This window comes from Saccopteryx leptura, chromosome 6 (genome assembly GCF_036850995.1).
Source record: "Saccopteryx leptura isolate mSacLep1 chromosome 6, mSacLep1_pri_phased_curated, whole genome shotgun sequence".
In the NCBI taxonomy this organism is placed as follows: Eukaryota; Metazoa; Chordata; class Mammalia; order Chiroptera; family Emballonuridae; genus Saccopteryx; species Saccopteryx leptura.
This window is the reverse complement of record NC_089508.1, coordinates 192,204,766-192,218,670: the sequence shown is the minus strand read 5'-3', so window position 1 is coordinate 192,218,670 and position 13,905 is coordinate 192,204,766. Positions and strand designations below refer to the sequence as shown.

Genomic DNA, 13,905 nt, shown 5'->3' with positions numbered 1-13,905 from the left:
CGTAGGACCCGCCCCCGCCCCACGAGACCGCCCTCGGTCCCGGGGCCCAGCGGGTGCAGAGCCCAGCCCGGCTGCCACAGCCACCGGTGACCGCTCATCCTCATCGGGGCTTGCGCTCCCCACACTCCGCCCCGCCCCCGCAAGCCGGGCTGAGGCTCCTTTCTCTGCTTCCTTTGCTGGGGTTCCAAGCCTACATGTTTGACTTCACCCTGCTTTCCCCTCAGTAAGGACAGGGTGGTGCCCCAGGGCGCAGGCTCAGGCCTCAGCAATTCATCTGAAAGAGTCCATCTACTCTGGATTCAAAGGGCTGCGATGACAAATGCTGCCTCCCTACCTGACTCCCAGTTCCTGTCCCCAGAGTCCCTAGTCCCCAATTCCTTCAAGAGTGGCCTGGGAGGGCCGTGGGAATCCTAGGTACCCGGCTCCTATAAACCCTCAGCACTTACCAGGCATCTCTTTTTCAGCATTCATCTCTCAGTACTGAGTTAAGTGGAGTTAGTTTGGAATTTTCAAAATAGGGCAGAAAAGACTTGACGGTGGCCACAAGTACAGAAGTGTGCCCTGTGTCAAAGGCCCACACTGACCACGCAGCAGGCCCGGCTGAGGATGCTGGCTATGGGTAAGGAGATGGGGGTGGGGGCAAGGCCTTTCCCTGGGAGGGATGGAAGGGAATCAAGAAGGCACAGCCAGGCACAACTCCCAGCCGCGGAAACCCTCCTGCACAGCAGGGGACACGGCCACAAGGCCCCTCCTGTCCAGAAGCCTAGACTCTAAGTCTAGAGCGGGAGATCAAGGTCAACTGGAACCTCTGAGAAGTCACCAGGATTTCAGAGAAGCGTAGCTCCCACAGGCTGAGTGAACAGAGGAAAACGGGGGATTTCTACCAGGCACTCGGTAAACCTTACTTTTATCTTCCCTTCTTTAACCACCGGGAGCAGATTTATAAATACAGAGCAGAAAACAGAAACAAAAACAATGCTTAGAAAGAAAGTATCCATGTGCATAAATAAATCTTCACTTTGTTTAAAAAACAGTAACACTTTCCATTCTCATTTCTTCTTTCTCTCATAATGTGCAGTAGCAGGTAGAAAGATCTCCCCGAGGTTGCTCCAAAGCCCGTGGGAGTAAATGTTCCTGTGGACTGGGGGCTCTGCTGATGGGGCCCCAGCCACATGGGGACACTGCTGGCACCAGGCACGGTCACCTCTGTACCACTCGTTCGTAGTCTGGTTGGTGGCAGCCAGGTAGAGAGCAAAGCACAGAAAGCCGCCCAGGAGGAAGCTCAGCACCAGGACGAAGCCCAGCAAGAAGACAATCCTTGGGAAGGTCAGGAACAGGTACTGGGGGCAAAGAAGAAGAAGTACATTCGTCAGTGGGGCTCTTACATAGTAAGGGTCAGTACCCGCCAGCGCTGGTCTTGTTCACAAGACTCTCAGCTGCCTCTCCGGCACACCCACCTCTACGCACATCTGACCTACTGAGTACAAATCAGAACCACACACAGCACTTGGCCAACAGCCCAGCGAGAAATCCTAGGATATACAAGAGCTCGCATGGGATAAACGAAGTGTGTACACTGGAGGAAAAGGGAAAGGGTACTCAGGAGATGGTGCTATGCCAGTTAGCGACTTCTAAAAGAAACAAAGAAATACATTCAGATCTTAGTTCATGTATCAAAATAAAGTCTCTCTCAAAACAAAAGAGGCACAGAGATACAGGTACCAGGGTACACACTATGCAGTGGCACTGATTTTAACAGTCCCTCTTCCCAAAATGCACAAGTGAAATGTCCATCCATGAGGAAGAGTAAAACTCTGGGACGAACTGTGGAATAATAAGGAGCTGCTAAAATGAGGTCAATTTCTATGGAAAAGATGTTGATAATATATTGCCCAGTGAGAAAGACAAGATGCAAGGATCAGAGTGGGACCTTATTTGTACAGACACAAAGATGACTGTGTGGGGAAAAAAGACTCTGTGGATATGTATGGCAATATAAACAAACATAGGAAAAGCCTGAAATATACACATCGAACTACAGAAACAGTTGCCTCTGGGATGAGAGAAATATAAATTGTTATTTCATTTAATTGTCAAGATGTTTTAAATTTTCTTCTGTTCCTCCCCAGCTTTGAGCTATAACTGAAATATAACATTGTAAAAGTTTAAGGTGTGCAACAGTAATGTTAACATATCCAGCACCTCATAGTTACAATTGCTCTTTGTGGTGAGAACTTTTAAGAGGTAGTCTCTTAGCAACTTTAAAATAAACAACACAGTATTGTTAACTATAGTCACTATGCTGCACATTACATCCCCAGGGCTTAATCATCTGTGGTCTGGAAGTTTATACCCTTTCATCAATTTGATCAATTTGACTTATTTCCAACCTCTCCCTCTTTTTTTTTTTTTTAATTTATTTTTTACAGAGACAAAGAGTGAGTCAGAGAGAGGGATAGACAGGGACAGACAGGAATGGAGAGATGAGAAGCATCAATCATTAGTTTTTCATTGCGCGTTGCAACACTTTAGTTGTTCATTGATTGCTTTCTCATATGTGCCTTGACCGCGGGTTTTCAGCAGACCGAGTAACTCCTTGCTGGAGCCAGCAACCTTGGGCTCAAGCTGGTGGAATTTTGCTCAAGCCAGATGAGCCCGCGCTCAAGCTGGCGACCTTGGGGTCTCGAACCTGGGTCCTCTGCATCCCAGTCTGATGCTCTAGCCACTGCGCCACCGCCTGGTCAGGCAACCTCTCCCTCTTTTCATTTTAAACACCTCTGACTGCTTAAATTTTTATACATTATTTTTTTATACTAAACTAAATAAAGAACTCCTAGAGTTCTGCATTTTAGAAAATTAGAAAAAAAGAGAAGCAAATGATTATCAAACTTAACAGGGGAGAATTTCTAACTGAAGTTACAAAGAAAACATTTAACAATAAAGACTAAACACTTTTTATAAAAAAGAATACAAAAACAGAAAACAAATTCTTGCCTGACCGGTGGTGACAGAGTGGATAGAGCAGCCACCTGGGACACTGAGGGCCCAGGTTCAAAACTCTGAGGTCGCTGGCTTGAGCAGGCTCACCAGCTTGGGCGTGGGGACACTGGCTTGAGCATGGGATCATGTCGATGATCCCATGGTGGCTGACTGGATGCCCAAGATCACTGGCTTGAGCAAGGGGTCACTGGCTTGGATTGAGCACTCCCCCCTACTGTGGTCAAGGCATGTATGAGAGGAAATCAATGAACAATTAAACTGACACACTACCAGTTGATGCTTCTCATCATCTCTCTCCTGTCCTGCCTGTCTCTCTCTCACTTAAAATAAATAAATAAAATAAAACAAAATAAATGGATGAACCTTGAAAACATTATGATCGGTGAACCCAGCCAGTCCAGAAGGCCACATATTGTATGACTTCATTTATATGAAACGTCCAGAAGAGGCAAGTCCATAGTCAGAAAGCAGACTAGCGGTTGCCATGGTTGGAGGGAGAATGGAATGCAAGTGACTGCTAGTAGGTGTGGGTTTCTTTTGGGGTGATCAAGTATTCTGAAATTAGTGGTGACGGCCACACCATTCTGCATATACTAACACCACTGAATTGTATACTTTAAAACGGTGAATTTTATGGTATGTGATTTACTAATTTTAATAAATTATATGTCAATTTTTTAAGAGTGACCCTGATTGGTTATCTCAGTCAGAGTGTTGTCCCGAGAAACCAAGGTTGCAGGTTCAATCCTTGGTCAGGATACGTACAGGAAAACGACCAATAAATTCACAAGTAAGTGGGACAACAAATGAATGCTTCTCTCTCTCCCCCCCCTTCCTCTGTCTAAAATCAATCAAAAAATTAAAAATAAAGTTAGCCTGACCAGTGGTGGCACAGTGGATAAGAGTGCTGACCTGGGACACTGAGGTCCCAGGTTTGAAACCCCAAGGTCTCTGGCTTGAGTGTGGGATCACTGATGTGATCCCATGGTCACTGGCTTGAGCAAGGAGTCACTGGTTCGGCTAGAGCCCCCAGTCAAGGCACGGATGAAAAGCAATCAGTGAACAACTAAAGTGCTGCAACTATGAGTTGATGCTTCTCATCTCTCTCCGTTCTTCCTGTCTTTCGCTCTAATAAATAAAGTTAAAACTAAAAAAAAGGGAATGGCTTTATATTTTTACTGGGAAAACAAAAATCCTTTTTCCAATTTTGAAACCAGGAGTTAGAAACACACAACCCACAACATAATTACCTGAACAAGAAAGACAGTGTCAATAGCCTGGGAGTGTCCAAGGTCATCAACGTAAGTCCCCAGGTACAAGTCCGACACCATCACCAACTGGACCAGAAACACGGCGCTCACAGTGGCCATGGCGGCTGCTGATGCTGTCAAAGTCAGGAGGTAGATGAAGAAGTACTTGGCATTCCAGGCCCCAATGCAGTTGTTCACCCAAACACAGTGATGGTCAAAGCGGTGGACACACCGGTTACACACACCTGCACAGAAACGGAGAGCCACAACACCACCATGCACGCCGACTGACATTTCTACAAATTGGCTGCTGGCTGTATGAGGTGCGGAAAATGGCAGCTACTGTCACCAAGCTTGTTAGGACTACAGTGTCCAATACAGCAGCCATTAGCCTAGCCACACTTGAGTACTAAGCACTTGATATGGGGCTAAGAGATACATTTGAAATAATACTTTGTTGACATCAGTAAATTTACAGTTGTTTTTAGATTTGTGCGATACTCCTTTTGAGTTCAATAATAATAATACTGACACAAGAAGCAGTGAATTCACTTAGGCAGTTTTAAAACTAATGCTTTCACTTTGAAGTCAAATCAGTTCTTCTAATAAAGATAAACCATTATGTCAATGTTGATGTGGATATTAAAAGAAATGACATTTGGTACCGATTCAGTTACTGAAAAACTTTTAAGAGTGTTTGGAATAGCTTGGATAAGTGAATCTGCTCTTCCAACTATAAATTTTATGAAAACTAAACACAGATCCAGTATTTCCAAAGGAAATTTAGTGTTTGGATGAGAGATGCTTTAACAGAAAATATAGATCAGATACAAAGACTTAACATAAAAAAAAGAATATAGGCCCTGGCCGGTTGGCTCAGTGGTAGAGCGTCAGCCTGGCGTGCAGGAGTTCCGGGTCCGATTCCCGGCCAGGGCACACAGGAGAAGCGCCCATCTGCTTCTCCACCCCTCCCCCTCTCCTTCCTCTCTGTCTCTTTCTTCCCCTCCCGCAGCAAAGGCTCCATTGGAGCAAAGTTGGCCTGGGCGCTGAGGACAGCTCTATGGCCTCTGCCTCAGGCGCTAGAATGGCTCTGGTTGCGACAGAGCAGCGCCCCAGATGGGCAGAGCATCGCCCCCTGGTGGGCATGCCGGGTGGATCCCGGCCGGGCGCATGTGGGAGTCTGTCTGACTGCCTCCCCGTTTCCAACTTCAGAAAAATACAAAAAAAAAAAAGAGAGAGAGAGAATATAAACTATCCCATGAATGATTTTTTCAATATCGATTACATGTTAAAATAGTATTTTAAATAAGTCAGGTTGAATAAATTATATGATTAAAATTAATTTCATGGCCCTGGCTAGTTGGCTCATCAGTAGTGTGTCGGCTCAGCATGTGGATATCCTGGGTTTGATTCCCGGCCAGGGCACACAGGAGAAGCTCCCATCTGCTCCTCCACCCCTCCCGCTCCCCCTTCTCTCTCTCTCTTCCCCTCCTGCAGCCATGGCTCAACTGCAGCAAGTTGGCCCCGGGTGCTGAGGATAGCTCCATGGTCTTCACCTCAGGAGCTAAGAAGAGCTCAGTTGCTGAGCAACGGAGTAACACTCCAGATAGGCAGAGCATTGCGGCGGGGCGCATGCAGGAGTCTGTCTCTGCCTCCCCTCCTCTCACTAAATAAAAACATTTTTTTTTTCTTTTTACAGAGACAGAGAGAGTCAGAGAGAGGGATAGATAGGGACAGACAGACAGGAACGGAGAGAGATGAGAAGCATCAACCATCAGTTTTTCATTTTGACACCTTAGTTGTTCATTGATTGCTTTCCCATATGTGCCCTGACGCGAGCCTTCAGCAAACCAATAACCTCTTGCTTGAGCCAGCGACCTTGGGTCCAAGCTGGTGAGCTCTTTCTTTGCTCAAACCAGATGAGCCCGGCTCAAGCTGGTGACCTTGGGGTCTCAAACCTGGGTCCTCCGCATCCCAGTCCAACGCTCCATCCACTGCGCCACCGCCTGGTCAGGCAAATTTTTTTTTAATTAATTTCTCCTATTCCTTATTACTTTTGTCATGTGCCTACTAGAAAATTTAAGATTATATATGTGGCTCACATATTTCTATTGGCCAGCACTAGTCAAGGGTGTAGGTAACTCCCCAGAAGAACAGACTCTGCTGGGACTGAGCTCTGCAAGCACCACATCCTGCAGAAACAGCTGTTGGCCAGCATGCTCTGGCACGTGGCACAGGAAGGGCTGTCATGCCCAGGACCGAGGGCTGCCCACATACAAGAAACCACTGGTCATCTGAAAGAAACCACTGTGCGGCCTCTACCACCAGGGGCTGCCCCCTGTCTGGGAGTCAACTGGCTCTGGTTTCCAACCTCTGCAATAACCTCCTTACGGACGGACGGAAGGAGCCCCCTGGTCCCCCTGGTCCGCTTGCTCCCCTGCAGCCCCAGCCACACTTACTGCAGTGCTTGGACCGCGCTGGTTTCCGCACGCCACAAGTACAGCACCTCCTGTTCTTTGGGAACATGGCTTCGCTGAATTCATAGACTTGAAGAAACGATAATTCGTTTGCTTTTGTTACGGTACCTGAAGAAAGTAAGGACGAACCTCAGTTCCAAGCGACACAGTGGACGGGACAGTCGCAAAACCGGTCCTGACATAGCACAAGTAAAACCGCTATATTTAATTTACTGCTCACAAAAATTAGGGGATATTTCAAAATGAATATGAAGTGATAAAATATCCCCTAATTTTTGTGGGCAGTGTATTTTAAATAATTTTTATAATTTTAAACAGCTTTAATGAGATACAAATAAAAAATCCAAGTTGTCCATGTAAAATGTACAATTTGATGGTTTTTAGTATATTCACACAGTTGTGTAGGGACTACCACAATTTTAACAATTCTCATCACTCCCCAAATGACAGAGCATGAAAGAAACCCTTTAGCAGTCACTCCCTATTTCACTCGCATCCCCTAACCTCTCTGGCAACCACTAATCAGTACATCTGTCTCCATGACTTTGCCTTTTTTGGATATTTCATATGAAGAGAATCACACACTGTGTGGTCTTTTGTATCTGGCTTCTTTCACTAACCTAGTATTTCCAAGGTTCACCCATGTTGTAGGAGGTATAAGTACTTCATTCCTTCTTACTGCTGAATAATGGTCCATTGAATAGGCATACCATATTTATGATTCACTAGTTGATGGACATTTAATACTTCAAGTATAGGATAGGTTAATAGTTCAAAGAATGGGGGAAAACAAGCAAATATCCATCAAAAATATAGTGTAATAATATTAATATCAGACAAAAGAGCCTTGAAAAAATTAATGCTGACAGAAGCTCATATATTGAAAAAGATTCAAAGAAGAGCCTGACCAGGCAGTGGTGTAGTAGATAGAGCATCATCCTGGGACACAGAGGACCCAGGCTTGAAACCCCAAGGTCACCAGCTTGAGTGCACGGTCACTGGCTTAAACGTGGGATCATATACATGACCCCATGGTACTGGCTTGACCCCAAAAGTCACTGGCTTGAAGCCCAAGGTTGCTGACTTGAGCCCAAGGTTGCTGGCTTGAGCAAGGGGTCACTGGCTTGGCTGCAGTCCCCGAGTCAAGGCACATATGAGAAAGCAATCAATGAACCACTAAGAAGACTCCGCAATGAAGATGCTTCTTATCTCTCTCTCTTCCTGTCTGTCTGTCCCTATCTGTCCCTCTATCTCTTTCTCTCTAAAAAAAAAATGATTCAAAGAACAGATAATACTGACTCTTAAGTTGAATGCATCCAATAAGAATATATATAAGTAGTACACATACACACATACAAATACACTAGTTTCAAAATATGTGAAGCAAAAACTTAGAAGAGGCCCTGGTCGGTTGGCTCAGTGGTAGAGCGTTGGCCCAGCGTGTGGAAGTCCTGGGGTTGATTCCCGACTAGGACACACAGGAGAAGCATATGGGTGCTTCTCCTTCCTCTCTGTCTCTTTCTTCCCTTCCCGCAGCCAAGGCTCCATTGGAGCAAAGTTGGCCTGGGCGCTGAGGATGGCTCCATGGCCTCTGCCTCATGTGCTAGAATGGCTCCAGCTGAAACGGAGCAACGCCCCAGATGGGCAGAGGATCGCCTCCTGGTGGGCTTGCCAGGTGGATCCTGGTTGGGCACATGCTGGAGTCTGTCTGCCTCCCTGCTTCTAACTTTGAAAAAATACGAAAAAAAAAAAAAACTTAGAAGAAATCTGTCAAATTTACCATCAGAATGAGATAACCTACCTCTCTTAGTAACTGATCAAACCAAAAAAAAATTAGTATGAATATAAAAGATTTGGACATAATTAAAGCTGATGTAATGAACTTACACAGTTCTCTACATCCAAGAACAAATTCTTTTCAATCACACATGGGCCACTTACAAAAACTCATGGTTTTTGTCCAGGCATAAGGCAAATATCAATAAAATTTTCAAAATAAATAGTATCCTACAGACCACAGCTCACTATAAAATACAAGTGGAAATATCAAAAAAATTAAGCTAAAAAATTTATATGGAAATTTTTAAACTGTTCTAAATAACCCATGGGTCAAAGAAGGAAGCAAAAAAAATTAGAAAACACTCAAAACTGAAAGATCATGCAAACTCTAAATAGCAATACTTTTGCAAAGTCCTTCTAGGGATCACTACCTGTATGCAGCACTATTACTAAGATTGACAGTAGAGCTGTCTAGACTAAGAGCCTCAACTTACCAGGGTCAGTTACACAACTCAGGGTGAAAAAAACCAGGTTTACAATCAGCAGCAGATAGGGCAGAAGAAGGTAACACATAGAGAAGTCCAGCTCTTGACAGTAGCCAAATATTTCGCAGGTGTATTCTGTATAAACCAGTCCTTGCAAGATGAGGTGCAGGATGACAAAGGCGTAGTTTCTGAAAGGAAATAGGCACGTGGCTTGTTCCTGCGGCTTCTTCATGAAGAAATTATACAGTGCTGAGGCAAGTTGAACCAGGGGCCAACTACTTCCTTTGGCCTTAAGATGACAGCAAGAATTACATAAGAAACTAGGCGAAACATTTGGCATAGCGCCCAGCACATAGCAAGTACTCAGTAAATGCTACCCATTATTATTATCATCCGTATTGGGAACTGAGAGCTCAGTATCAGGATGTATTCATTTTTACAGAAGTTCCTGTCACTATTTTCCCATTCTCTAAACACTTCTCTTTAAAAGCAAACACGTTGCATGACCTGTGGTGGCGCAGTGGATGAAGCGTCGACCTGGAATGCTGAGGGCGCTGGTTTGAAACCCTGGGCTGGCCCGGTCAGGGCACATATTAGAAGAAACTAAAAGTTGCTGCCTCTTGGTTTCTCCCCACCCTCCTCCTTTCTCTAAAATCAATTACAAAAAACAAAAACAAAAACAAAAAAAATAAAATACCCACCATGGAATACAAGTAAACATGTCAACTCTCAGAGAGAAAAGCAGATTATCTGTAAGTAAAGGTTTGGAATCCAGGATTCCCAATCCTTTGTACCATCCTTCTCTGTACCATGCTAGAAACCACAAAGAGCTTCCTGATGCTACAGGATAGCAACAAATTAACAATCAGAACAGAAAAGAAGATACTTTTTACACCCAAATATAACTACCGTGTATGAAAGAGGTAATGAAGCAATCCCAGCATGGCTCTCTGAAGGCATCCTGGAATCATATAGGAAAATGCCTGAAACAAAAGAACAGAGAAACTTCCCATTTCATTTTCATTCTCCTCCCTGCCACCCAAATTAGCTGCTTCGTGTTCAGCTGGCAATACTGGTGATATTGTGTTTCTGCATACGGGCAGAGGAGAGATTTACGAGGAATAAAGCCTTATTCCCCCAGTGGGCCTTTCTTTGAAAGCCTGTTCCTCCATTTTCCAACCCAACCCCAAAGAAGGTCCATGTTAGGGAGGTGAGCAGAGCGGAAGGATTGGGTAATGCTCAATGTAACTGCCCGTCCTTTCCCTGCCTTGGGTTCCATCCTACACTCCAAAGCCCACCTCCAGATTCCTGGCCATTATCCCAGGTCCTTCCCAAGTGAAAGTGAACCTTTCCCAATGGCTGCTCACCCCAATTTTGCTCCCTTTGCTCCCTGAAGGAGTGTCGGCAACCCAATGATCAGTTTTCTGCTCCAATCCCCCCCCCAGTTTCACCGTCAGGTCCTTCCAGGCAGCACTGCTGCCAACTCCATGCTCAATTACAGGCGTCAAATCCAGAGAGAAAGAGCCAGCCTTAAAAATGGTACCTTGCCCTGGCCGGTTGGCTCAGTGGTAGAGTGTCGGCCTGGCATGCAGGAGTCCTGGGTTCGATTCCCGCCCAAGGCATACAGGAGAAGTGCCCATCTGCTTCTCCACCCCTCCCCCTCTCCTTCCTCTCTGTCTCTCTCTTCCCCTCCCACAGCCAAGGCTCCATTGGAGCAAAGTTTGCCCGGACGCTGAGGATGGCTCTGTGGCCTCTGCCTCAGGTGCTAGAATGGCTCTGATTGCAGCAGAGCAATGCCTCAAGATGGGCAGAGCATCGACCCCTGGTGGGCGTGCCGGGTGGATCCCGGTCAGGCGCATGCAGGAGTCTGTCTGACTGCCTCCCCGTTTCTGGCTTTGGAAAAATACAAAAAAAAAAAAAAAAAAAGGTACCTTGTTGGCCCTGGCCGATTAGCTCAGCGGTAGAGCATTGGCCCGTTGTATGGAAGTCCAGGGTTCAATTCCCGGCCAGGGCACACAGGAGAAGCGCCCATCTGCTTCTCCACCCCTCCCCCTCTCCTTCCTCTCTGTCTCTTCCTTCCCCTCCCACAGCCAAGGCTCCATTGGAGCAAAGTTGGCCCGGGCGCTGAGGATGGCTCCATGGCCTCCGCCTCAGGTGCTAGAATGGCTCCAGTTGCAATGGAGCAACACCACAGATGGGCAGAGCATCACTCTCTGGTGGGCATGCCAGGTGGATCCCAGTAGGGCACATGCAGGAGTCTGACTGCCTTCCTGCTTCTAACTTCGGAGAAAAAAAAATGTACCTTATCTATCTTAAAGCATCAATACAAAAAATTACTTTCAACACTAATAAGGAGAAAACACACACACACACACACACACACACACACACTTTGGAATATACTACAATTGCCATAAATGAAAGAACAGGAGAATAGTTGAATTAAAATGGCATCTTTTTTCCATTCTGTCAGGAAACTGATGAGCCTTTCAGACTGGTGATAGTCAAAATCCAGTGGTCTCAAAGCATCATTGTCACCTGTGCACCTCCCTTGACCAGGCCTTTCAGGTATTGGGTTTTTGAGCAGATGCAGGTCATAACGCCACCGATCAGCACTAAAGCCACGTAGAACAAGAAGAGAATCAGAAAGTCCATCCTGGGGCTACAAGAAGACAGAAAGAGTATGACTATACTGAGACAGTCATCCCATGGCTCATATTCTCAGACATCAATTTCCTAAATGACTCCTCCCCCCCCCCAAATTTATCAGCTCATAAACACACACTACCTCTTCAGTCAGGCCTCCCAGAAGGCCCTGAGATCTCTCTCTCCTTCAAAAGTTCTCTAGTCAAACCACTGTGGTTTACTGTGGGGCCTTTCCTATCTGCCATTTCAAAATAAAGTGGGGAAGAATATGCAAAACGCATCCACCTTTCTCCCCCCCAACAGCAAATCATTCTTTCACTTCCTTAAATATAAATATTCACACAGATATTGACACAGATAAGTAGTAAAACGGATCTGTTGACAATGCAATTGGAACAAACATCCCCTGGAGACCATCAAGGGCCCGGATCAGGCATCCTGTCTACGAAGGGATCTATGGATATAGGCCTGTATTAAGAAGCCGGAGATGGTTACTTTCGGCCTTAGTAAATATGATTCTGGGCCAGGTTTCCAACTGAGATAACCAAACTGGAAACTCTTCATGAGATCAAAGTAAACAAAGAACAGCAATTCTCACGAGGTAATTCAGGGTCCCCAGCCTACATATTCCTCTTGTTTAGGTAATTCTCAGCAGGCAGCTCTGGCATTCCTCCTTCTAACATTCACAGAGAATTCAGACGGCATCTCCTCTTGTGCAGAGGTCAGCGCCTGGAACAAGAGGTGACACTCAACGATGGCAGAGGCGTGGTTCCTCCAGGAGGCCAAACCTGGCTGCAGCCACACATCAACACTCACATAAGACGACTCACGTAACAGGAGTCAGGGGTTGGAATACACTGTGGGAAAGAATTTGGAAGTCGGGGGACGCTGAGACCCCGCAGGGTGAACGGGCTTATGAGGCTTCAGGAGAAAAAGCAAACTGGGAAGCAATGAGCTGGGAGGCTTAGATACCTATTACTGAGGTGCCCATGCTGGGGGACCCGACAGAAGGGTCTCCCCGAAACTACTTTCTATCCTAGGGTCCCGGGGGGGGGGGCCGGAACTAGGGTGGGCGGCAGGGTGCAGAAGGCTCGAAGGGAACACTGTGAGTGTCCCGGAGCTAGGCGGGGTGAAGTGGGCTACGGCCCCCCACATACACAAGTGGGAGGGCGATCAGAGAGACTGACAGCCCCGGCACAGCTCCGGCATCAAAGCGCCCAAGGGGAGGACGCCTTACCTCCAAGGGCGACCAACCCCCAAACCAGGCTACCATACACCGGCGCCTCCAGGGTCCGCCCCCTGACTTCCGTCGGGCGCATGACGTCACACGCGACGCTTGCGTGCTAGCCGGACTTCCGGCAGAAGTGGGGGGCCAGCCGCGACGGGCTGTATTGAACGCGGTGGGTGTGCCGGGGTGTCTGTGGTCGTGTGGTTCGGCGCCTGCGGACGGTAGTTGAGTGTGACCGCTGGTAAATCGGAGTTGAGAGCGCTGTTGCCAGAAATCTTGAAGGAAGACCGTCCCGGGCGCCGGTGTTGTGAAGCGGACCGAACCGCCCAGTGAGGGCTCGGCTTCCAAGCCGAGCAGCGGCCCCGGGCAGCCCAGGACAGGCACACTTAGGGGTTCATACACTGTGTCTTCGTGCTGGACAGTTGGCTTTGCTTTCTGCTAGCCACACCGTTGGGATCTTTGCCCCTGCTGTTTCGGAACAGCTCTGAACATTCAGCCCCTGGGAGCAGTGACAATTGCTTGACAACAAACCTGGAGGATGAGACGGAAAGCTGTTTAATGAACAGTTTAACCTGGGGTGAGAAGAGCTGCTTCCAAACATAGCACTGAGAAGGCCCCTGTGGCGTGTTCTTTGCTCTGAATGCTTCTGAACCGGCCGAGACCAATCTATTCTTGACACCTCTGAAGACCTAACTGAGCCAGACCTATCCCTTTGAGGGAAAATGTCTGATCTCCATACACTGACTTTAAACTCTTACTTTTTCTACCTGGCTTTGCTGCCTACCCCAAAAGAAAAAGCTTTTTCCTTTTGAAAAAAATTTATGGAGCTGGGCACCTTCTGATACATTGTATGCAAGGGCTTTATGAACTTATAGACACGGAATTGAAAAAAAAAATCAGAAGATGGAATGTCACCGGAGAAGACTGTGGTTATGGATGAAGCCTCATCACATCCGGAGTGGGCTGGATCATCAATGCCTCCAGCTCACTGGTCACCCTGCTGGTTAATTCTGAGCTGGAGGTTAAATATTTTGAGTTAG

General features: G+C 46.8%; 2 protein-coding genes across 6 annotated transcripts in view; one reads left to right on the top strand and one right to left on the bottom strand.

The window, feature by feature from the left end:
- Positions 1-13,905, top strand: part of LOC136376350 (zinc finger protein 1 homolog) — a 172,870-nt gene that overhangs the window by 140,166 nt on the left and 18,799 nt on the right. The window lies entirely within an intron of this gene.
- ZDHHC4 (zinc finger DHHC-type palmitoyltransferase 4) lies at positions 891-12,945 on the bottom strand. Of its 5 annotated transcripts, none has more exons than XM_066343328.1 (8): positions 12,875-12,945; positions 12,262-12,366; positions 11,530-11,653; positions 9,901-9,974; positions 9,001-9,179; positions 6,710-6,835; positions 4,251-4,495; positions 891-1,340 (listed from the first exon to the last, which is right to left on the bottom strand). In XM_066343328.1, the coding sequence occupies exons 2-8, from the start codon at positions 12,318-12,320 to the stop codon at positions 1,050-1,052; spliced, it is 1,098 nt and encodes a 365-aa protein (XP_066199425.1). In that variant the 5' UTR covers positions 12,321-12,366; positions 12,875-12,945; the 3' UTR covers positions 891-1,049. The 5 variants fall into 5 exon arrangements, with proteins under 5 accessions (XP_066199425.1, XP_066199427.1, XP_066199426.1 ...); XM_066343330.1 differs by having other exon boundaries at positions 4,251-4,384; XM_066343329.1 differs by having other exon boundaries at positions 12,236-12,366; positions 12,875-12,927.